This window comes from Mastigoproctus giganteus, chromosome 9, assembly GCF_048544385.1.
Source record: "Mastigoproctus giganteus isolate SK-2022 chromosome 9, ASM4854438v1, whole genome shotgun sequence".
Taxonomy (NCBI): Eukaryota; Metazoa; Arthropoda; class Arachnida; order Uropygi; family Thelyphonidae; genus Mastigoproctus; species Mastigoproctus giganteus.
In genome coordinates, this window is record NC_143583.1 from 31,822,638 (window position 1) to 31,848,948 (window position 26,311).

The following is a 26,311-nucleotide window of genomic DNA, read 5'->3' on the forward strand; positions in this document are numbered from 1 at the left end:
TTGTGTAATAGCAGTACTAAAAGTGTACATGACAGTTTAATTTATTCTAATCAAATTTGCAAAACAAATAATGTAGAAAAATTGTTTTATAATTTAATACCCTCAAAAGATACCAATATTAAAGTTCGTGTCAATGGAACTTTTAAACACTCAGATAAAGTTAATCATTCTGGCATGCATGTAAATGAAATGAATGAAAAAAATCATTCTGATTCTTTAAATTCAAATTCCAAGGATCAAAAAGCTTTGAATTGCATTACTGGTGAAAAATTAAACAAAATACCTAGTTCTCAAACCTGTCAAAAATCTTCACATTGCAATGGTCTTGAAAATAGTATAGCTGAAGATACCAATGATAATAAGAAAAATGATATAGTTGAAGATGCCAATTACAGTAAGAAAAATAGTATAGTTAAAGAAGCCAACAACAGTATGGATAATAATATAGCTGAAGAAACCAATGACAGTAACAATAACAATCAGCACTTAAAAGCTCTTACTGAAGATATACGAGAATGCAAACTAATGAACAATCCCTTAGAAGCAACTTTGCCTAATGAAACTGAAAATTATTGCTCGGGTAGGAATCTGGAAGACTCTGTGATGCATATTGTTAATCACATTAAAACTAATGATGCACATTGCTTAAATGGCTCTTTAGTTCATTCATTAAGTGGCAATAAAGAACAAAGAATTGATGTATTAGAAGAAACAGAAAATATACAGCCAAATCACTCTGAAAAGAAGAAAATGCTCAGAAAAATTTTGAAAACTTATCCACTTAGAAGCCAGCGATATCAAGAATCAATCAAGTTATTAAATGTATTTAATGATAAAGAACTAGAAAACAATTTTAAAGATCACATTTATAGGAAACGCAAAAGGAATGGCTATTCTTTTCCAGATAAAGTAAGCAGTTTAATTACTGATGTTCTTCCGGTGAACAATGTAACAGAAACTGTTCTTCCAGTGTATAATGTAACTGTAATGGAGGAATCAGCTGGTCCTGTTGATAGTGTAGCATGCAGTCAAGGTAAAACTAATGAGCAGTATCCTCCACGGCAGTTAAGAAGAACCCCAGCACGTTTATCAGTTCTTTATAGTCAAGAAGATCTAGTAAACAGTCGAAAAACATTAAAATACAGTTTTGGTAAAAGAAAATCTAAAGTTCAGAGTGAGAATTCATTATCTAATAAACACACAGAAAATATGCCACCTTTGGATATTAGTGATGAACCTAAAGGGGAAAATACATCCTCTAGACTTTCTGGAATAATTAATGGTAGTGAAAATCAAAATTTAAATCTGTTTTCAGAAGCAAATAATGAAACAAACATTGAAGCAGTCAAATCAAATCATGATCTGTATATAAGCGATGAAAACAAGTCACCTCTTAGCCAAACAGATGATATTAATATTAAACTTGTTAGCAGGGAAGAATCAAAGACAACAGAATTAAATTTGAAGTCCCACTCTGCAAGCATTGAACTCGGTAATTGTGACCAAAATAGCATCGGGCCTTTTAAATGTGGGAAGTGTAAGAGGTTGTACCGCACCAAAGAAAGCTTTGATAAGCATGTTGAAACATGTGATTTCATTATTGATTCCAGTTCAAATGATGAAGATGATGATACCTCTAGTAATAGCTCACCTGAGAAAACAGAAACAAAGAATGTCATCAATCGTGTGTTAGAAATTAATAATTCCAACAATAGTAATGAAAAAAATAACATTCCTTTGATATCTGATTTTAGTAAAAACAGTTTAGCAGATCATATTACGGACAACCGCATAACAGAAAATTACTGGGATTTACAAGTTGATAAGAAACAGGAGCAGCAGTGCTCAGAACATTTGGAACTGATTAATGAAACAAAAATAGAAATTTGTGATATATCAGAACATCAGGATGGAGAGAGTGAGTCAGATTGTTTACAGCATCAGCAGTTAGAAACACAGACAGATTGTATTCGTGATGTACTTGAAAAGACTGATTCTTCCCCTGAAATCAGTGTGCATATTTCAGATCCATGCAAGCATTCAGATAGTGTTGGGAGTTGCCCTACAGAAGTTGTTTTGCAAACAGGAAGTAGTTCCTTTGTTAATTATAATACATTTCAAAATTCAAATAATTTACGAGAAATAGATATTTTATCAAATGTTCCTGTTTTAACTTCGTATCCCCAAATTATGAACAGTAATAATAATAACCAGGTTAAAATTCAAGCACAAGCACTAAGTGCCAAAAATGAAATGTCACCTTTAGTGAAAAAACCAAGGAAGTTTTTTAAGCATGAAAGGACACGAGCCAAGAAAGTTATACTTCCCCGGCTGAAACCTTTTCCTCATTCCCATGGACCCTCCACATCAGGCAGTGAATTTCATAAAACACAGCCACAACTTGCTGATGCCAGTACACTTGACATAAGTCATGTTTTGGGAACAACTAGTGGATCAGTTTCACTGAATGCTAATTCTGTTACAATTCCATTTGTTAACCAACTTCCAGCCAGTTCATTAACCGAAAGTCTAGTAAATGGATTGTTTGGTGGTGCTGCTGAAGTGATGCAAGTACCTGGTGGTACAATAATTTTACCAAAGAAAACTAATATTCCTTCCACATCGCCTCTTATGAGTCATATGACCACATCACCTTCTATACTTCCACAGGCCCTGGTGTCTCAGAATCCTCAGATATCCTATTTGGGCTCCATTACAATTAGCAACAGGGAAACTTTGTCACTTTCAGTTAATCCAACTCCTGCTTTAACACCTAAATTTGACTTAATATCACCTTCCCAAGTTCTTACTTCACAGAATGTAATTCTTAATCAAGCATCTGTCCTTTCATCTCCTACCATGCAGATTCCAAATACATCAAGCATTCAGTTATCCACAGTAAATATGCAACAAATTTCACTTGAGAGTATACCAAACAATAACCTGGGATCTTATATTTTACCACAACAACCTCATATGAATACACTCCAGAATTCCATGATGTACCTTGGTCAATCATCTAATCAGGCACAGTTAGATGGACCTTCAGTTATAAGTTCACTACATCCTTCACCTTCTGGAGTTGTTCTTCAAATTCCTCTTGCAGCTCAACCATGTACATATCAGACAATTTCATCTGCTTCTCCCACATTCCATGAAGAAATTGTGGGGAATAGCACTTTATCAATACCTCAGGTTATGACCCAATGCCATTCTTCTGATAGCAGCCTTAACATGATTTCCCAGGTTGATACTTCATCAACTTGCCCATCAGTTCTTCAAGAACATATAGCAGATGAATCGTCACATATTGTTTCTCCTTCACTTAATGTAAATTATGAAAATGCAGAACTTGTATCTGAAGAAAAACATTTACAATCAAAAGAACAAAGTAAAGACTGTAACCATATAAATACTACTTCAGTAGAATCTGAAAATAAAATATCTGAAGGACAGTCATCAATAGATTGTCCAGATACTGAACCTTCATCCATTTGTACTACACCTGCAAATGATCATAAACGAACTACTGAACCTCTCTCCAGTTTAATAAATGGTCATCTGGTTCACATTATTCAAAAAGCAGCCCAGCAGATGATGAGCCTTTCATCACAATTAGCACAAAAACATGAAAAGAATCAGAAAAATGTAGTGAATTCACAAAGCTCTTCACCATCGAAAATGAATGCTTCAAGTACAGAAGCAAGGTCGAGCCTTTCTGTTCATCGGTCACAACATCTGAAGCGTAAAGCTCTCAGGTTACAAAGGACAGCACCCAAAATGCCACCTTCACCTTCTAATCAAAGTGATATTAACCTTAATGAATCCTTTTCACCTCCCATCAGTCATTCTAGTGTGTTTGTAAGTCAACCATTAATACCTTGTAGTCAGCATTCTCAAATTTCAACACCAACCTTTACTGGTAAGTATAGCACTTTTTTCCTTCAAAGGTATTTATTTTTAATAATTTATTTAAAGTAGATGATATGTAACAACAAGTTGATCTCACCTTGCATGCCACTGGATATGCTGTTCTGTCTTGTATATAATTTTTTTTTATAAAGAATGCTAAACTTATAATTATAATAATAAGTCCTGACATTTACCAGAACACATTTTGAAATACACTGAGTTTGCTTTGCATTATCAGCACCTCCTTATTTAGGAATGAACTGGTCTTTGATGCTGATGAAGACTCAATAAGATTGTGTAGTTTGCGCACATGGCAATCAGTTTTTTGAGTGTCTGCGAGGAAGAATGGATTGGCAGTGAGATTTTTCTGACTTCAAATGTGGAATGATTCTGGTGGCAAGACAGACAGGTTTCAAGTATCTTGACAACAGCCAGGTTAAGTGCTTCCATTCTGTGGTGTCATGAGTTTACTATGACTGGTTCAACAGTGGTAACACCCAGCCAAAGATCAAACGTTGGGTTGATGCCCACATGTCTCATTCATAATACAGTAGCAATGCATGCAGCAAAGTGGCTTAGCTAATTATCCAGCACAGCGTAGGAATAGCAAGACCAATATCTACCTTGACTGTGCACCAGATATTAGCTTTTATAGACTGTTGCATTTGATGGCTGTCTTCTTCTTCTTCTCTCTTTCTTCATTTGGTTGGTTAGTTATTAGGAGTTTTATGGCACATCAGCATCTAAGGCTGTTGTGTGCTATCATCATTTGGAGAAAGCAACTTGAAGCCACAACATCTGGATGCACTGTTGGTGTTCGGCAGACTGGATGCTTTGGTGTTATGGTTTGGGGACTGCTTTCGTCATGCCATCCTCTAATCACCATTAATCTACAGCTTAATGAGAACACCTACTTTCTATCTTTTTTTGTGCAATGGCCATCCATTTACTGCCCACAAACTCTTGAATTTCATCTGTCCATCTCAGTTGATGTCTTCCTGGATTTCTTTTATCTCCTCTTGCTTAGTTCATCTGTCGTCATGTCTTTAAGCCATGTGTCCTGCTCAAGTCCATTTCAGTTCTTTAGTTTTGATAAGAATCTCCTTTACTTGATTTTGCTGCTACGTGTTTCTCATCTTATCCAACAGTCTGATTCCTAATATAATTTGTTCCATTCTTCTCTGTTTAGTTTTCAGCTTTCTTCCATTCTATTTGTGAGTGCTCAAGTTTCTAAGTCATGGTTGGTTCATTATTTTACATTTCAGACAAATTGGGATATTTCTCCTCAATATGTGACTATATTTCCTAAATGCTATCCATTCGAATTTATTCTTCTCTTCGCTTCTAGCCATTTATCATTTACAGCTAATGACCTGTCCAAGATAAGTACAGGTAGGTCCTGACTTTACAAGTTAATTTGTTCCTAGCGTGCGCTCATAAAGCAGGAATTTATTTCCCATAGATATGAAGTTAAAATCGGGAGTTACGTTCTGAATAATGAAATTTGACCATAGTAATGTTAAATAAAGTTCAACAAAACGGTAGTTTATGCTTAAACAATGATCAATTTATTCAATGAAAACATGGCTTTTAAAATCAAGCAAATTATAATAATAAAGAAATTATTTATGTCATACAAATGTTAAAAGAATGTTTATTCTTCTTCATCATCATCATCAACTAAATGCACACTTGTTGCTGGTTCGTCACTTGTTGATGGTTCATCACTCATTGTTGCCTCGGCACTCATTGGTTTGTTGAAAGCACAGAGAGTTGTCGTTGTCTTTGGAAATCTTCAAGAGTCATTTGTTTCCAAGACAGTCTTCTCTTTTCTCTATAAATTTCCCGATAGTATGCATAAGCTTTTTTTAAATCTGTAGCAACTTTTCTAGTGCCCTTGAAATTTGAATCTTGTGGCTCAAAAATCTCAGTTGCTTTTTCTCTGTTGAAAAGCTTCATCAAGCCCCTTGAGAGTGAGGAACGAATAGGAGTTTTAGCTGCTAAACCTTCTTCTTTCTCAGCTCCTTCACATTTTGCCATTTCAATGAGATCTTCATATGTGAGCTCTCTATTGATAATCAGTGGTCAGTTGTAGAAATTTGAAGCTGCAATTTGTTAACAACAATTTACGACCACTTCTGTTTCATTTTGTACGATCTCTGCTGGTTCTTTAAATCCTTCAGTTATTAATAAACTGATGACAGAGTTTATTCCAAACACATTTCATGTTCTTCTCTGTAATTTTGTCCCACACTCATTTTGTTATTTTGATTGCATCTAAAATATGGAATTCTTTCCAAAATTCTTTAAGAGTTGACCAGAATAAATAGATAACAAGTATTCTTGACTATCCTCCCTCCTTATGGTCCTCTCTGCTTTTTATCCCTGCCTGAACAAACAAATGCATGCACAGTAGTACTGTATTGTATAGCTACACGAATGGTTTGAAATGCCATATTTATGAAAGTTTAGTATTTTATTTATTGCAATTAGTGTTCATATTTTCGATTTTGTTGATACCTGATACTTGAAAAAAAAAAAAAAAAAAGTAAACCTAAGAACTTGTAAAGTGGCAACTGCCTGTATATGAATCTATCTTTTTAATTTCTGCTCCTTCAATGATTATATCTTTTCCTTTGTCTTAGTTGTTCATAATTACTTTTGTTTTAACCATTTCATCTTTAATCCGAAATCCTTACTAATGCTGCATGATTGATTAAGATTTTTCTCTAATTTTTCGGGATTGTGGCTTATGATCACAATGTCATCTGTAAATGGTTTAGGTACTCTCCATTCATATTGACTTCTTTCTGCAACCAGTCCAATCTTCTGAAAGCTTCTTCAAGAGCAGCAGTAAACAACTTCGGAGATTTTGTGTCTCCTAGTCTAATAAAGGAGGTAACATTCTCGTATATTTTTTTAAAAATCCTAATGTGTGTGATGTCTTTGCCTTGTCTTTCTAGTGCCTGAAACGTTGTCTTATGGTTTATGGAATCTTGAATAATCTACAAATGCCAGGCATAATGGCATTTTATATTTATTTGCTTTCTCCATTAGCTGTAATATTACATGAAGATGATCTGTTGTCGAGAATCCCGTAATAAGGCTAGCTTGCTCTTTCAGTTGATTCTCATCAAGTATCCTTTCTAATCTGTTAGTTATATAACCTTTGTGAACAACTTGTAGGTGTGGGACAACAAGCTAATTTCTGATTTATCTCCTTATGCAGCAAAATTATGATTGCATTATTCCGCTACTTTTTCTGCAGAATTATGATTGCATTATTTCACTTTATGCCTTTCCTAAGAATCTTGCCAGTTTCTGTGTTGTGCTCTTCCCCCTAATTTAACAACTCTGCAGTAACTTCATCTTCACCTGATGTGTTTTGATCTTCATTTTCTTTAGTGCATGTTATACCTCTTCAGGAAGGATATCAGGTATGTCTTATATGTTGCTAATTTGTGATCCATCTTCCCAACTGCTGGCATCATTCCCTTGCTCCTTATATAATACTTTATAGTAGTCTTCTGCTATTTGAATTATGCCTTCACTGCTATTTATAAGTACACCATCACTATCCTTAAGATTCAGCATCATTTGTCTTTCTTTTATTACTGAATTTCTGTATCTCTATTATCTAAGTGGTTATATCTATTAAGTTAAAATGTTATGTTTGTAAAATAAAAGTATTTATAATAGACAATTAATTTTACTGTCTATTGCCACCCACAGGATTCCAATTCTCACGAAAGCTGTCTATGCCAAATCACCGATTCTCAAAGCTCTACAAATATTATTATCATCGTACGTTACATCTCCGTGACAAATTAAATTATTAAAACACATAAGCAGTGGGTGCCTCCATAGCCAGATGGGCAGGAGCAGCAGTGTGTGGCACACGCTTCTTGATTAGACCGGGGTTCAAGCCTGTGACCACCAAATACGGAGGGTGCGGAAAGGTCAGTGAATGACCACCACATATCCCCGGAGCGATATGGCCTTAGTTGCTAATGCTCCTAAAAACAAATAACAAACAACATAAGCAGTGCTATAAATTATAGTTTATAATCCTCTGCTGACACTGATTACACTGCTACAAGTTACATAGAAACTTCCAGTATCTGCTATACCGATACGAAAAACAATGTCAGCAGAATCGACTGTGGTTTTCAATGCATTTACAATGCTGAGTAATGAATAAATGCACCACATTAATCAGAAAATCACAAAAAATACTATACTAATAAAGTTAAATCAAAGTTGTACAAAAACAATAATTTCAGATCAATAAATAAAAAAAAGTGAACAGCGGCTTTTAACACGACTGGTCAGTTAATAGCTTTGACATAGTTTATTTGAATTTTAGCAAGGCATTTGATTTATTTCCTCATGAGAGGTTACTGTATCAGGCGGAACACTTTGGGATTACTGAAAGATTCTAAGATGGATTGTAGGGTGTCTGCAGGGCAGAAGGTAGAGGGTTGTCATTAAAGTTTGGTGGAATGTCAGAAGTGGGGTGCCCCAAAGATGTTGTACCACAACACAAAAAAATGACATTGACGAAGAGATAGAGGGCATGATGCCAAAATTTTCATATGATGTAACATCTGTAGAGTCATTAATGAACAGTACAAACAGCATTCTTTCAAAATGACTGAAAACAAGCTTCAAGAATAGTCAGAAAAGTGAAAGCGCTCTCTCTCTCTCTCTCTCTCTCTCTCTCTCTCTCTCTCTCTCTCTCTCTCTCTCTTCCCCCCCCCCCCCCAACAGTAAACTTTGCAGCAAATTACAAGGTCTGCACTTGGGGAATAGCAACCCCAGAGTAACTTATATGTTTGGTGTGGTTGAATTAAAAACAGTATTAGTATTAGTAACGGCCGCATGGTGCAAGAAAGCCTATGGCTTATGCTGCACCAGCCAAAAAATAAAAAAAAAAATAATAAAAATAAATAAATAAAAAAAATAATAATAATAATTAATAAAAAAAAAAAAAAAAAAAAAAGGAAATTAAACCTATCATCCTATGCGCTTCCCTTACCCGAAAGTACTATCCAGATGACCTTTGAATTTCCCCAAACTGTCAGCCTCTACCACCCATGAAGGCAACTTATTCCAGTAATTTATAACTCGCTGGCTAAAATAAAACTTCCTGCAGTCCAATCTAAACATTTCCCCCCCGTAACTTGAATTTATGTCCCCTAGTTCTAGCATCATTTATAATCTTGAAAATTTTGTCCTCATTCATTTTACTGATGCCTCATTAAACACCTCAATCAAATCTCCTCTAAGGTGTCTAGTTTCGAAACTCTGCAACTCACATATTCGAAGTCTTTCTTCATAAGGACGCCCTTTTGCCGATATCACCAGGCGAGTTACCCTTCTTTGCACCCTTTCAAGAAGCTCAATGTCTTTCTTTAGGTGCGGTCTCCATACTTGAACACAGTATTCCAAGTGTGGTCTAACATAAGCCTTATATAATGGGATTATCACGTCCCTATCTCTACTTGCAAAAGTTCGATAGATCATCGATAGGACACCATGGGCCTTCCTTGCAACCTGTTTACAATGCTCAGAGAATTTCATGTCTGACCGTATCGTAACACCCAAGTCCCTTTCCTCCAGTACTGGGTTCAGTTGAACTCCACCAAGTGAATAAGTTTTTTTGGGATTACTGTTTCCCAGGTGTAATACCTTACACTTTGTTGGATTAAAGCACAGCTGCCATTTTTCTGACCATTCCTGAAGTCTATCTAGGTCTCTCTGAAGAAGCTCAGCTTGACAGTGATCATTAACTACTCTACCAATTTTAACATCATCTGCAAATTTAGACATCACGCCCTCTATCCCTTCATCAATGTCGTTTATGAAAATTAAAAACAACAGTGGTTCTAATACTGATCCTTGGGGAACCCCACTTCTTACATCAACCCAATCTGAGGAATAGCCATTTATCACAACCCTCTGCCTCCTGCCCTGAAGCCATCCTTCTATCCATCTAAGGATTTTCCCAGTGATTCCAACCTGTTCCAGCTTATAAAGCAACCGCTCATGTGGGACTGAGTCAAAAGCTTTGCTAAAATCTAAATAAACAATGTCGAAATTATTCCCTACATCCAGCTCGTGAGTGACCCTTTCGAAATAGCGAACCAGATTTGTTAAACATGATTTTCCCTTTATGCTGAGTATCCTTGAGAATTTCAATTCGATCCAAATAATCCTGAATTCCACCCTTGATCATTGCCTCCATGATTTTCCCTACTACTGAAGTCAGACTGACAGGTTGATAATTTCCAACTTCACTTTTAGAGCCACCCTTATGTATGGGAGATACATTTGCACTTTTCCAATCCAAGGGAATCTCCCCAGAGTCTAGTGATGCTCGCATAATTAGCCTCAATGGTTCAATGCACTCGCTTGCTGCCTCTCTTAAGATTATAGGGTATATTCCATCAACTCCAGGAGCCTTACTGGTCTGTAGGCTCGAAAGTTTTTTCATTAAATAATCTTGCGAAATTTCAATATCATTAATTACATATTTTTTAACTTCGCTCCCACAATTTCCCATTGCCACAAAAGGCTTTTCATTTGTAAATATCGATGCAAAATAACTGTTGAGTTCATCTGCAACGGCAGCTGGTGTATTTATTACTATCCCCTTTCCCTTACGTAAAGGTCCAATCTGGTTTGTCCTGCTCTTCTTGGCATTTATATATGTGAAGAATTCTTTATCTCCCCTCTTTGCTCTGTTTGCTAGTGATTTCTCATAAACTGCCTTTGCCCGTCAAACCTTTTCTGTGGCTCTATTACACATCACCTTGTAGCTGTTATAGGCTTCAGTACTTTTTATTGCTCTGTAACCTTTCCGTGCCACCTTTTTCTGCTCAAGTAATGCGGCAACTTCACTATTCATCCAACTTGGAACCCTTCTCGTGGAGTATTTTTTTAATGGTATATATGCATTCAAGGCATCTGTGATTAATGTTTTAAAAGCGTACCACAGTTCAATTGTATTCATTCTCTGTGCGATATCTACCCAGTTAATAGAGGCCATGTAGTACCTTAAGGCATCGTAATTTCCTTTTCTGAAATTAAAACCCATTCCTTTGCCTTTTACTTCTGCTACCTCTCTCGTCATCATCCACCGTAGAACTCCATGATCACTTCCTGCTACTGGTTCCTCTACTGTCAGCCCTGTTATGTCATCTGATTCATGTGTGATGATGAGGTCTAGGATATTCTTTTCTCTAGTACTTTCCCTGACATGTTGATACAAATAACAGTCATCTAGTTGATTTAAAAATTTTGTTCCCCATGTCGAGTTTCCTTCCCATTTACTCCAATCAATTAGAGGCAAATTGAAATCACCCATAATAAGGCATTGACGCTTACTTGCCCATTCCATTTGCATGTAGAGGCTTTTGTCATAATCTTCACAATCACCTGGTCTGTAGATTACTCCTACTCACATTATACCTTTGTTTCCAACTATCTCACACCATACAGACTCTATACTAGCATGTGAAATGTCTGAATCCGGGTAAGCTGTCGTCGCACTCAGGCTGTTTCTGATAAGAAGCATTACCCCACCACCCCTTCTATCTAACCTATCCTTCCTAAATACATTATACAAGCCGTACTGAAACTCATCATCCCCAATTTCCGGGTGGCACCACGTCTCTGTAAGCCCTATTATGTCCATGTTACTTGTTTTAACCAACAGTTCAAATTCGCTCATTTTATTGACGACACTTCTAATGTTACTGTATAAACAATTAAGATTTACTGTTCTTGTATATTTAACGACCCTAACACAACCCTTGAAGTTTTTTAGGCTCTCTTCCCTGATATTAGCTACCCGCTCACGTGAAACGTCTTTGCCCACAGAACATCTAGATAATACGTCCAGTTGGGTAACAGATAAGAACTATTTAGGTATGTGCAAGAGTTACTTTGACCAATATTATCAGATAAACGCGTGTCAGTATTACCCACATCCCCCCTAACTAGCAGTTTCCCTGAACCTTTAAGATATCCTCAATAATACTGGCAAAAACTTTTGCACCACCTTTGTTTAAGTGTATCCCGTCTCTACAAAACAAATTCCTTCTACCTACAAGTGTGGGCCATGCTGATAGAAATTTACCCCCTAAAGCCTTGCAGATTCCTTCAAGTCTTGAGTTAATCCACAAGGCTCTTAACATATAATCCCTCCTATCGTGTCTGGGCAGAATTGCAGACACATAGACATTATGGCCTAGCTCGCGACATTTCCTCAGCATGGTCCTGTATTTTTCCAACAAATCGTCAGATCGTGTACATTTAATATCATTTGTCCCCACATGAATAATAATATTTTCTTTACCCCCTTTAAAATCTGACAATCTGTTGGTGACATCATCAATAGTTGCTCCCGGCAGATATACCCTGGTTCTGCTCCACCTAACTTTATTACAAAAAATATTCCCCGTTTCCCTGACAATGGAGTCTCCTAATAAAACAATGTCCTTTTTAACCAGAATAGTTTGCACTTGGATTTTCTGTAGATCTGGAGATCCCTTTCTTCAGTAGAGGAAGAAAGGGATCTGGAGTTCCATATGAAGTTCTTTCAGCCATGTAAATAGGCAGCCAGGAAAGCACATAGTGCCCTATTGATGATTTATCGAACAATATCCTGTAGAGGTAGGTAGGTCATAATCCCACTCTATAAGGCAATTGTAAGACCTCATCTGGAATACTGTGTCCAAGTGTGGAGTCTTTTATGTGAAAAAAGACATTGTGCTTCTTGAAAGTGTTCAAAGACTGGAAACTTGCATGGTGATATCAGTAAAAGGGTACACATGCGAGGAAAAACTTTGATTATATGGGTTACACAGCTTGACAACCAGGCATCTTAGAGGTCTTGGTTGAGGTTTATAAGACACTGACAGGGATTAGTTAAATGAATTAAGGTGAAATTTTTATTGTTATGAAGAATTCCAGAACTAGGAACCATAAAGTCAAATTACAAACTGGCAAAGAGGTTTAGACTAGATTGTAGGAAAATTTGTTTTATCCACTGATTTGTTGATAACTGGAAAAAGTTTACCCTGCAGATAATTGAGGTTGACAGTTTGGCAGATTCATAGATCGACTGAGTAGTCACTTCCATGCAACGTATTTTATTATCTATTTTTTCCCTACTTTTTTTTTTTTCTTTTCTTTTTTTTTTTTTTTTTTGCCAGTGCAGCAAATGCCTCTGGCTTCCATGCAATATGTGGCTATACTAATGCCAAACTCCTCAACCATAACTCAGAGTCCAGAGACCCTAAGTTATTTTGGTTTCTGGGCCTAGCAGTGCACAACTAAGAGTTTTCTAAAAGCTAAAAGTTTTCTCTACTCATCTTGTAGAGAAAACTTTTAGCACTTTTAATCTTAATTTAAGACATCATTTTTTGATATATGTCCCACCTAATTTGATACACTTCATCTAGCACTAAAATTTTTTTATGCCATTCAGGCGAAACTGTTTTGCCTTTGGTGGAGTCATTCATTTCTTCCTGGCTACTACTTTAGTTTCTTCATAAAAATTATATTTGCTTTGCCTTGGTGACATTTAACTGTGTGTTTATGGTGCCCAAAATGTAGCAAATTGGTGGTGTGTCATCATCTAACATGTGCCCAACTTTTTAATTTTTTTGAAAATGTTTTGGAATTCAAATTCCAATTGTTTAAGCAGTGCCCATATTCCTTTTATGCACTATATGCCTGATGAATTGCAATTACTTTTATGTACTTTTTCTTTAACAGCACTAAAACGATGTTTGTAAGCCAGCCGCTAGTGAGTACACCGGACCGAACCTATTAGTAACTCTATAGGAGGTTTCTGGATCGACTAGTGTATAATCATGCTGCCTCTACTCTGCCAGATAGTGACTGGAGGGAGTCGGAGTAGTGTACATTCCTAGGAGGGGCATTGTAGAATCCACATTATGTTAAGGATCTGGGTATATTAATATTTAGAAGACTAAATGCACAAGGCATCGTATGTTATGGGTGAAATTAAATGGGTATATTCTTACCATGTATTTGCCATATCCAAAAATTTTCATTACTTCATACGGCATGCCCCCCCCATTTTCTTACTACTGAATACACCAAGAATTGTCAAACTAATAGAGCAAACTTATCGGCAAAAAGATCTAAATATTTCCTGGTTCATTTCCCAAATATACATGGTTTCAGTTCTAATCTCAATGATGTCCATTTCTCCTTACAGTCTGCCAAACCCCATGTACTTTTTCTGACAGAATGTCGGTTATCAGTTGATTCAATCACTGTTCATCTCAGTTGCCCAAATTATTCTCTGTACGATTCCTTTTGCCTCAAAGATGGTACTTGTGCATATGTCCATTCCAATATTCCTTGTCAGGGACTTGGTAATTTGGAATCTCCTCTTATTGATCTTCTCTGGCTTAAAATCTCTCTACCTCATTCTGTCAAATTCATCTGTCGTGTCTACCGTTCTTCCAACTCCACTAATCACTTGGTGCTCTTTGACTTCCTCTCTTTGCAACCTGACTTTCTCTAGTCCAACTTTCCTAACAGTGAGGTACTTTTCTTTAGTGATTTTAATGTTCACAACTCCAGCTTGCTTCCATTTTCTAGTCATACAGACCCAGCTGGTCGTTATGCTGATCATTTTCCAATTACTAATGATCTTGCACATCATTTACCTACCGGAATACCAGACAATCTTAACCATACACCCTTGATCTTTTTCTCATAAACAGCCATTCTAAGTATGCGATAGAAGTGAGTGGTCCATTAGGCACCTCAGATCACTACTTGGTGATTGTCTCTTAAACAATGGAGCCTTTATCTCATGGCTATTCCCAACCTCATGTTATTTGGCATTACAAGAATGCAGAATGGGATGACCTGTGAGATTTCTTTTCTTCTTTCCCTTGATCAGATTACTGTTTCAAAACTTCTGATATCAATATTTGCTCATATCATGTCAGTAAAATTATTCTTGCAGGAATGGAATCCTTTATTCCACATTCCACCTTAAAATCTCGTCCTTTATCTAAACCTTAGTTTTCCAATAAATGTGCTAAGGCTGTTCAAGAAAACAATGTTGCAAATCGTAATTGGCTTGTTTCCAATTCTTCAGTTTCATTTTCAGCCCACACCAGAACTTGCAACAATTGTAAAGCAGTTATTAATCAGTCCAAACTAGACTTTGAACATGCTAAGAGTAGAAAACTTGCTTCTTGCTCTAATGGTAGCTGAGCATTTTGGTCAGCTACCATTAGAGCATTAGAGCTACCATATAGCACACTCCTACTCTCAATTTTGATCTCCCAGTGCTTATGTCACACCAAACTGACTCGACACTGCACTGTCCAGCAATGTCGACTGGCTTCACTTCCTTGGATTTTATGTATTTCTTAACTAATAGCTTAACCCCTCCTCCCTTCCTACCCTGTCTATCCTTTCTGTAGACATTGTACTCCCCAAATTCCAGTTCTGCATTCCTTATATCTGTGTGACACAATGTCTCTGAAATCTCCACAATATCTACCTTTGATGTTTTGAGCAATACCTCAAATTCATCAAATTTATTTACTAAACTCCTAGCATTGCTGTACACGCAAGTATACATGCACCTGTTCTTTTTCTTAGCTACCCTAACACAACCTATGTGTTTATTGTACCTCAATGATTCCCAGCAGTCTCTGAACTATCCTGCATCTTATTTTCCAGGCTGCGGCTCATTCCAATAGAAGCAGTGCAAGAATTACTTTCACCTCTGCCAGTGGCTACTGTTAATCTATTAGTCCTTGTATCCCCCCAATCTAGCAGTTTTCTGAGCCACCTAACACTGTCTCGATAGCATCAGCAAACATTCTTGCACCCTTTCTATTTAAGTGTATCCCATCCCTGTAGAAGCAGTCTCTCCTGTTAACAAGTACAGACCAGGCTGAAAAAAATTCTACCCCTTGAGCCTTGCACAATCCTTCCAGGGCCGAATTGATCGACAGGGCTCTCATCATATACTCCCTTCTATCGTGTCTGGGCAGAATTGCAGACACTTTCAAATTCAACCCTAATTCACGGCTTTTTTTTTTTTTTTCAACAGTGACCTGTACTTGTTAAGTAATTCCGCCGGTCTCCTACTCTTAATATCATTAGTGCCAACGTGTACAACTATATCACCTTTTGTGCTCTTAAAAGATGGTATCTGCTCTACAACGTCATCAACCTTTGCCCCTGGCAGACATACCCTGGTCCTGTTCCACCTATCTTTTTTACAAAGCATGTTTCCCGTTTCCCTTACAGTAGAGTCACCAACAACTACTAGTTCCTTTGGGACCAGTGCATTCTGCCTTGGGGGCTGCCGCTGTGTTGCGCGATGACCAAGTGCAAGCTCTGGCATTGGTGTGGGCAGCTGAGAGCTTGATGGGCCGCTCACTTTTAATGCTTCGAGGGCATCCACCCTGTCCTTCAAGCTCTCATATAGGCCCATAACACGTGTTATGAACCTATTTACACGTGTTGGAAATTTATTATGCTAACATTTTGTTATTAATTGTCCTATTAATAAATCGTGTTATAAAGTTTTTAATTTAATAGAATAAAGGATTGCCATGTCTGGTAAAAGTAATTAATTGAATCCTAGTGGAATATTTGGAGGATAGTATCTGATGAAAGCCACCCTTATGTGTGTAGGGCTATGAAGAATGCTAATAAAATAAAACAATTGATGCAAAGTGGTAGGTAAAATTTTTGGTGCCTGGAAACTAACCCTGTGATTTCCGATTGATTCCATTATATAAAGGGTTCCATTTGCACCTGTCCCCCCCAGAAACATAACCCCGAAGTAAATTGAGGGCTACCTGTATTTGACAGTAATAGTTACTTCTTTTTTTCAGGCTTTTCTAAATTTATTTCAAATTTTGCATCTAAAATCTGAAATTACATATGGTGCTTTCTGCAAAATTGCAGACATTTTAAGAGAATACCATTTTGAATACAAGGTTTTGTGTTATTCTTTTTGTGCTGTGAAAACAATAAATCTTTTAAAACCAACTAAGATAAGAAGGCAGATGTTATTGAACTAGTAGGCAAAATCTAAATAGTTTCAAAAATGTTGGCAGGCATTTGACAGGTTCTTACACTGAATTTCTGTTGGAATACTAGGAAATGACTTCAGAAACTATGATAGTAAAAGTTTGACTATATTTAGGAAGGTAGAAAAAATTTCAGATTTTTAATCATTCATTACCTGGTATTCAAGGTGTGTTAAAGATATTCTCCCAGTTATGACGACCTAAGGCTTGATATCTGGAAGTCTGAAAGTCTGATGGAACTAATATTCATTTTACACTGAGTCAAGTGGATTGAATGTCACTGAAATCTGGTAGTTCTGTGACAACCATATCCTCTGCTTGGACCCTAACAATAGTGAAGCTGTTAAAAACACTGGATATACCCAACCATGTGCAATATGTGAAAGACTTCCCTAATATACCTTGGTCAATGATATATAGGAATTTTTCTAGCAGGGATAAGGAGGTGATTATTCCCTTGTATAAGGCAATGGTCAGGCCACACCTAGAGTACTGTATACAGGTCTGGAGGCCTCATTTCAAGAAGGATGCAGAGCTGCTGGAACGAGTACAGAGAAGGGCAACAAGATTAGTGAATGGAACAAAGAGGTGCTCTTATGAAGAAAGGCTTAAGTTTTGCAAATTACAGTGTCTGGAGACTAGGCACCAGCGAGGTGATCTGATAGAGGTGTATAAAGCCTTGAATGGTTTGAGCATGCTCAGTGCTGATGGGATTCTTCCTCTCGCTCAGAATAATCACCTGAGAGGGCATAAATTCAAATTGAGGAAAGACAGATGTAGGATAGACGTGTGGAAATTTGCCTTTAGCCAGCGGGTGGTTGGTTGGTGGAACAGACTTCCATCCCTTGTCGTGGAAGTTGATAGCCTAAATAAGTTTAAGGCTCAGCTGGACAGATATTTTGAACGAACAGAGGGGTGAAGTGGAAGTGGTTTTTTTTTTTTTTTTTTGGCTGATGCTGCATAAGCTTGCTTTCTTGCATCAAATGCCTCTACTAATGCTAATGCTCCTACTTAAGGTCCCTACAAGTGTGAACCAACGTAAACAGGATCAAGGTGTGGTAACCACACCTTATAGAGTAATACCATTTCTTTACTAAGTGGTAGATGATCTATTCTATAACTTTCTTTCCTCAATTTGAATTTATGCTTCATCAGGTGCATAATCTGAGCAAGAGGCAGAATCCCATCAGCATTGAGCTTGTTCAAGCCATTCAATGCCTTATACACATCAATCAGATTAACTCGCAAGTGTAGTCTCCAGATGCTGCAATTTGTAGAACTTAAGCCTTTCCTGGTAAGAGCAACCTATTGTTCCCCTCACCAATCTCATTGCCTTTCTCTATACTCGTTCCAGAAGCCCTACATCCTTCCTAAAACAAGGCTTCCAGACCTGCATGCAAGATGTGGCCTGATCATTTCCTTATACAATAGGATAATCACCTGCTTATCTCTGCTAACAAAATTCCTGTGTATCATTGACAACACCACATCAACTGCTCTGACAGCCTGTCTGCACTGCTGACAAAATTTAAATATCTAACTGCACAATTACCCCCAGCCAGGTCTTTTTCATTCTCCACCACCTTGAGTGTAGTACTGCACAATTGGTATTGTTACTATGGGTTGCTACTACCCATATGCAGTATTTTGTCAATGTTAAACTTCAGTTGCCACTTCTTAGCCCATCTGACCAATTTTTCTAGATCCTGTTGTAGTAGCACTGTCATAATACTATCAGTAACCCCAGGGGCTCACATCTGGTGAGTATCGACTTGGCAAACTCAGGATCCTCAGCTGGATATCATCATTCTTCTCTTTCTTGGTGATTCCTTTCTAATTCTGACTCTCTCTCTCTCTCTCTCTCTCTCTCTCTCTCTCTCTCTCTCTCTCTCTCTCTCTCTCTCAGGGTAACTCGGGGATTTTTTTTTTTTTTTTTTCCCTTCTCTATTGGCTGGTGCAGCATAAGCCTCAGGCTTCTTTGCACCATATGGCTAATAATAATAATAATGAACAACCCTGCATTAAGCCTGATTACCTTCATCAATATCATTGATGAATATAGAAAGCAACAATGAGCCCAAAGCTGAACCCTGGGGGCCCAACTAATAAGATCACCCCACAAAGAGCAGTGTTCATTGATTACCACTCTCTCTCTGTCTTCTTCCACTAAACCATTCCTTTATCCATAGCAGCAACTTGCGCTTAATGCCATACTGTTCCAATTTGTACAGCAGTCTTCCAGATGATGATGTTACCAACATTGAATTCTAAATGGGAAGCCTTCAGGGACTTAATTTTGGAGGCTACTAGGCTTTTCATTCCAACTAAGAAATACTGTTCCAGGTTTAGGCCTAAATGGATGTCAGATGAACTAATGAGGCTGGTGGCAGAGAAGAAAAATGTATGGAATGCATATAAAGTATCAGGTGACACAGAAGCCTATGGCAGGTATAAACTAGTCTGTAATCAAGTCACAGAGGAGGTTAAGCAGGCAAATGCAGATTATGAGAAATCCTTGGTAAAGAAAAACAGCAAAGAGTTCTTTACTTATATAAACTCTAGAAGGAAAGGGATGAATGAGATTGGACCACTTAACATAGGTGGGTTGACTATTGATGATCATGCTAGGGTAGCTGATAAACTGAATGAGTATTTTGCCTCTACATTCACACATGAGGATTTATTCAATGAGGGGAGTACCAAAGTTTATCAAACTCTAACAGGGGGCAAAGTGATTTTGTAATAACTGAGAGCAAAGTGGAGGAGAAATTGAAGTTAAACATAAAAGAGGCAACTGGTGTGTATGGCAACTATCCAGTTGTATTAAAGGAGGCAGCAAAGGAAGTAAGCAAACCCTTAGCCATAATTATGAGGGCTTCCTTGGACTCCAGGGAGGTCCCCATGGACTGGAGGTGTACAAATGTATCACCAATTCACAAAGGGGGTTCAAAAGGTGACACAAGTAACTATAGACGTGTTAGTTTAACTTGTGTTCAGGGAAAAATAATGGAATCACTGGTTAAAGAAGCATTGCAGGATTAGCATTAGTAGAGGCATTTGATGCAAGAAAGCAAGCTTATGCAGCATCAGCCAAAAAAAAAAAAACCCACTTCCACTTCACCCCTCTGTTCGTTCAAAATACCTGTCCAGCTGAGCCTTAAACTTATTTAGGCTATCAACCTCCACCACAAAGGATGGAAGTCTGTTCCACCAACCAACCACCCGTTGGCTAAAGGCAAATTTCCGCACGTCTATCCTACATCTGTCTTTCCTCAATTTGAATTTATGCCCTCTCAGGTGATTTTTCTGAGCTAGAGGAAGAATCCCATCAGCATTGAGCATGCTTAAACCATTCAAGGCTTTATACACCTCTATCAGATCACCTTGCTGGTGCCTAGTCTCCAGACACTGTAATTTGCAAAACTTAAGCCTTTCTTCGTAAGAGCACCCCTTTGTTCCATTCACTAATCTTGTTGCCCTTCTCTGTACTCATTCCAGCAGCTCTACATCCTTCTTGAAATGAGGCCTCCAGACCTGTATACAGTACTCTAGGTGTGGCCTGACCATCGCCTTATACAATGGAATAATCACCTCCTTATCCCTGCTGGAAAAATTCCTGTATATCATTGACAGTACTCCATGAGCTACTCTTGCAGCCCGTCTGCACTGCTGAGAGAACTTCATATCTGCCTGCACATCCACCCCCAAGTCCCTTTCATTCTCTACCACTGTCAGTGTAGTACCACAGAGTTGATACGTTGCTCTGGGGTTGCTGTTTCCCATGTGTAGTACTTTACATTTGTCAATGTTAAACTTCATTTGCCACCTCTCAGCCCATCTGCTCAACCTATCCAGATCCTGCTGCAGCAGCATAGTGTCAGTAGTGTCCTTGACAACCCTGCCAACCTTTGTATCGTCTGCAAACTTGGACATTAAGCCCAATATACCATCATCAACATCATTTATAAATACAGAAAACAATAATGGACCCAACACTGAGCCCTGAGGGACTCCACTAATAACATCAGTCCACGATGAGCAGTGTCCATTGATTACCACTCTCTGTCTTCTCCCCCTCAACCACCCCTTTATCCATAGCAGCAATTTGCCTCCAATGTCACACTGCTCCAATTTGTGTAGCAGTCTTCCATGTGCAACAGTATCAAAAGCCTTTCTAAGATCCAAGTATATAATATCAAAGTTATTCCCTGCATACAGTTCTTTTGTGACTGCATCATAGTATCGAATCAAGTTGGTCAGGCAAGACTTCCCCTTAACAAAACCATGCTGTGTCTGAGCTATAACTGAAGTCTTGTCTAAATGATCCTGCAGTGCTTCTTTAACCAGTGCCTCCATTAATTTTCCTGGAACAGAAGTTAAGCTCACAGGTCTATAATTACTTGTGTCAGCCTTTGATCCTCCTTTGTGAATTGGGGTCACATTTGCACATTTCCAGTCTATGGGTACCTCCCCTGATTCCAAGGAAGCTCTCATAATTATGGCTAAGGGTTTGCTTACTTCCTTTGCTGCCTCCTTTAATATAACTGGATAGATCCCATCCACCCCGGGTGCCTTTCTTGTGTTTATCTTCAACAGTTTCTCCTCCACTTTACTCCCAGTTATTTCAAGATTCTGTAGCTTACTGCTAGAGTTGAATACACCTCTGGCATTCCCCTCGCTGAATAACTCCTCATGTGTGAATGTCAATGCAAAATATTCATTTAGTTTGTTAGCTACCTGAGCAGGATCATCAACAGTTGACCCATCAATATCAAGTGGACCAATCTGATTCATCCCCTTCCTTCTAGAGTTTACATAAGTAAAGAACTCTTTGCTGTTTTTCTTTGCATCCCTTGCCAAGGATTTCTCGTAATCTGCCTTCGCCTGCCTAACCTCCTTTGTAACTTGGTTGGATATCAACTTGTATCTATCATAGGCTTCTGTGTCATGTGTTAATTTGTATGTACCCATGCATTTTTCTTCTCTACCATATGCCTCATTAGTTCATCTGACATCCATTTTGGCCTAAACCTTGAACAATATTTCTTAGTTGGTATGTAAAGCCTAGTAGCTTCCAAGATGAGTTCTTTGAATGCTTCCCATTTTGAATTTGCTGTTGGTAACATCATCAGTTGGTCCCACTGTATAGAATTTAAATACTGTCTCAGTCCATCGTAGTCGCCTTTACGGAAGCAATAACCCTTCCCTTTACCCCTAATGGTAGTTACCTCTTTGAGTAAATCCCACTTCAGCACACTGTGATCACTGCCACCTAGTGGTTCATTTATCTGCAGATTCTTAATGCATGAAGAATCACTGCTGATAATCAAATCAAGAGTATTACTCCCTCTAGTTGCCTCCCGAACATGCTGTTGTAGAAAACAATCATCCAATAAATCCACAAAAGCCCTGCTAGTGTGTGAGTAACCAGCCCCCAAATTCCAGTCAATATCTGGGAAATTAAAATCTCCCATTATAAGACTCTCTGATTTACTGGCCCACTCTATTTCCCTGTACAGTTCCTTATTATACTCATCAGTGTCATTAGGCCTATAGCACACTCCTACTCTCAATTTTGATCTCCCAATGTTTATGTCACACCAAACTGACTCAACACTGCACTGTCCAGCGATGTCGACTGGCTTCACTTCCTTGGTTTTTATGTGTTTCTTAACTAATAGCATAACCCCTCCCCCCTTCCTATCCTGTCTATCCTTTCTGTAGACGTTGTACTCCCCAAATTGCAGTTCTGCATCCCTTATATCTGTGTGACACCACGTCTCTGATATCCCAACAATATCTGCCTTCAATGTTTTGAGCAATGCCTCAAATTCATCAAATTTATTTACTAAACTCCTAGCATTGGTGTACATGCAAGTATACCTGCACCTGTTTCTATTCTTAGCTACCCTAACACAACCCATGTGTTTACTTGTACCGCAATGGCTCCCAGCAGTCTGTGAAATACCATGCATCTTGTTTTTCAGGCTTCTGCTCATTCTCATAGAAGCAGTGCAAGAATCTCTTTCACCTCTGCCAGTGGCTACTGTCAATCTATTGGTCTTTGTCTCCCCCCAAGCTAGCAGTTTTCCGACCCACCTAACACTGCCTCGATAGCATCAGCAAATATTCTTGCACCCTTTCTATTTAAGTGTATCCCATCCCCGTAGAAGCAATCTCTCCTGTTAACAAGTACAGTCCAGGCTGAAAAAAATTCTACCCCTTGAGCCTTGCACAATCTTTCCAGGGCCAAATTGATCGACAAGGCTCTCATCATATACTCCCTCCTATCGTGTCTGGGCAGAATTGCAGACACTTTCAACTTCAACCCTAATTCTCGGCTTTTGTTCAACAGTGACCTGTACTTGTTAAGTAATTCTGCCGGTCTCCTACTCTTAATATTATTAGTGCCAACGTGTACAACTATATCACCTTTTGTGCCCTTAAAAGATGATATTCGCTCTACAACGTCATCAACCTTTGCCCCTGGCAGACATACCCTGGTCCTGTTCCACCTATCTTTTTTACAAAGCATGTTCCCCGTTTCCCTGACAATAGAGTCACCAACAACTACTAGTTCCTTCGGGACCAGCGCATTCTGCCTTGGGGGTTGTCTCTGTGTCACGCGATGCCCAAGTGCAAGCTCTGGCGTTGATGTGGGCAGCTGAGAGCTTGATGGGCCCCTCAATTTAGTTTCTTCGAGGGCATCCACCCTGTCCTTCAAGCTCTCATATAGGCCCACAAGAACGCCGAGTTGTTGCCTGATATCGATACACTCCTTGCATCGCGCACACACAAAGACATCCCCCTTGGCAGTATCATGTCCCGTACCCGATTACTCTGCAAACATCAAGCAAACAGTGCATTTTATAAGGCTGTGAGTCAGAGGACAACTGCCCCCCTCAGTTCTGCTCTGAGCCACAGCACTTCCATTAGCTTGAGCCTTTTGCTTTGCTGCTCTGGTCTGAGTCATGATTCTATTAATTTATTAATTAATTATACTTAATCATGTTATGTTATTAATTATGTTAAATATAATTAATTATATTATGTTTGTAATCTAAGTCGTTATATGTATTTATTTAAACGTACAATTCATCTAGACAAGACTGCAATAATAGTTAAGACACAGCATGGGTTTATTAAAGTGAGGCCTTGTCTTCCCAATTTGATTGGATACTATGATGTAGGCGCCTCCGTAGCCAGGTGGGAAGGAGCAGCAGTGCATAGCACACTCTTCTTGATTAGACCGGGGTTCGAGCCCGTCACCACCAAATATGGAGGATGCGGAAAGGCCAGGGAATGACCACCGCATATCCCGGAGCAATATGGCCTTAGTTGCTAATGCTCATAAAAAAAAAAAAAAAAAAAAACTATGATGTGGTGGCGCCCTCGTAGCCAGGTGAGCAGGAGCAGCAGTGCGTAGCAAACGCTTCTTGATTAAACCGGTGTTCGAGCCCATGACCACCAAATGCGGAGGATGCGGAAAGGTCAGGGAATGACCATCGCATATCCCCGGAGCAATATGGCCTTAGTTGCTAATGCTCCTAAATAACAACATAACTATGATGTGGTCACAAAGGAACTGAATGCCAAAAATAATTTGATATCATATACTTGGATTTCAGGAAAGCTTTTGATACTGTTGCACATGGAAGACTGCTATACAAATTGGAGAGGTATGGCATTAAGGATAAATTGCTACTATGGATGAAGGGATGGTTGAATGAGAGACGACAGAGAGTGGTAATCAATGGACACTGCTCTTCGTGGACAAATGTTATTAGTGGAATTCCCCAGGGTTCGGTGTCGGGCCCATTTTTGTTTTATATATTTATCAATGATATTGATGAAGGTATATTAGGTTTAATGTCCAAGTTTGCAGATGAAACAAAGGTTGGCACGGTTGTTAACGGCAGTAAAGACAGTATGCTACTCCAACTGGATCTAGATAAGTTGGACAAATGGGCTGAAAAGTGGCAGCTAAAGTTTAACATTGACTAATGCAAATTACTGCATATGGGTAGCAATAACCCAAGAGAAATGTACCAACTGTGCAGTACTACACTCAGGGAAGTGGAAAGTGAAAAAGACTTGGCTTTGGGATAATTGTGCAGTCACATATGAAGTTTGCTGACCAGTGCAGTGGGGCTGCCAGGGCAGGTCATCCATGTTAATGTGTCGATCGCAGATTTAATTTCTGTCTATCACGACAAATTTTAAATATACAGTCATCCCTTGATTTGTGCACCTTGTGCAATGTAATTTTTGAGATGGTAGATCGCGGCACATTTTGAAGGAAAAAAGTAGATTGCATCACAAATTAAGTAGGCCACTCCTGATATATAGGAATTTTGCTAGCAGGGACAAGGAGGTGATTATCCCGTTATACAAGGCAATGATCAGGCCACAGTCAGAGTACTGTGTACAGGTCTGGAGGCCTCATTTTAGGAAGGATGTAGAGTTGTTAGAATGAGTAGAAATACGGGAAAAAAGATTGGTGTGGGGAACAAAGGGATGCTCTTACCAAGAAATACTTATGTTCTGCAAATTGCAGTGCCTGGAGTGTAGGCACCTGTGAGGTGATCTAATTGAGTTGTATAAGGCTTTGAATGGGTTGAGCAAGCTGAATGCTGATGGGATTGTTCCTCTTGCTCAGATTAAGAACCTGACGGAGCACAGATTCAAATTGAGGAAAGATAGTTGTAGAATAGATGTGCAGAAATTTTCCTTTAGCCAGCGGGTAGTTGATTGGTGGAACAGACTTCCATCTTTTGTTGTGGAAGTTAATAGCCTAAATAAATTTAATACTGGGCTGGGCAGGCATTTTGAATGAATGGAGGGGTAAAATGGGAGGGTTTTTTTTTTTTTTTTTTTTTTTTGGCTGATGCTGCGTAAGCTTGCTTTCTTGCATCGTATGCCTCTACTAATGCTAACGTGCAACAGTATTAAAAGCTTTTCCTGAAATACAAGTACAGTGGATTCCAGTTATTTGGGCCACTGGTTAATTGGGGCAGCCATTTATTTGGGGCAAATCTTAAAAAACTGAAACCAATAGAGAAAATAGCCAGGGTTTACTTCGCTTAATTGGGACAGCATGCCGTTTAATCAGGGCAGGAGACCGCAGCACTGGAGATTACCCTATTATTGTCTCCGACGGTACCACGTGGTTCGGTTGAAATTCTGAAGGTCACAACCATAAAACAATAAAAACAATTAGGAGTCACCTGTTTATTGGGCTTTTCTGTTAGTGAAATCTATCATAAACAGACAGTAAACTCGATCTT

At 38.5% G+C, this 26,311-nt stretch overlaps 1 protein-coding gene across 1 annotated transcript in view; it reads left to right on the top strand.

Annotated features, from left to right (window-relative positions):
* The first annotated feature begins 298 nt into the window (after positions 1-298).
* Positions 299-26,311, top strand: part of LOC150080135 (uncharacterized) — a 228,061-nt gene continuing 202,048 nt past the window's right edge. Inside the window, exon 1 of the mRNA XM_090380599.1 lies at positions 299-3,922. Within this exon, the coding sequence (XP_090236725.1) occupies positions 433-3,922 (3,490 nt within the window). The 5' untranslated portion in view covers positions 299-432. The remainder of the gene's footprint in view (positions 3,923-26,311) is intronic.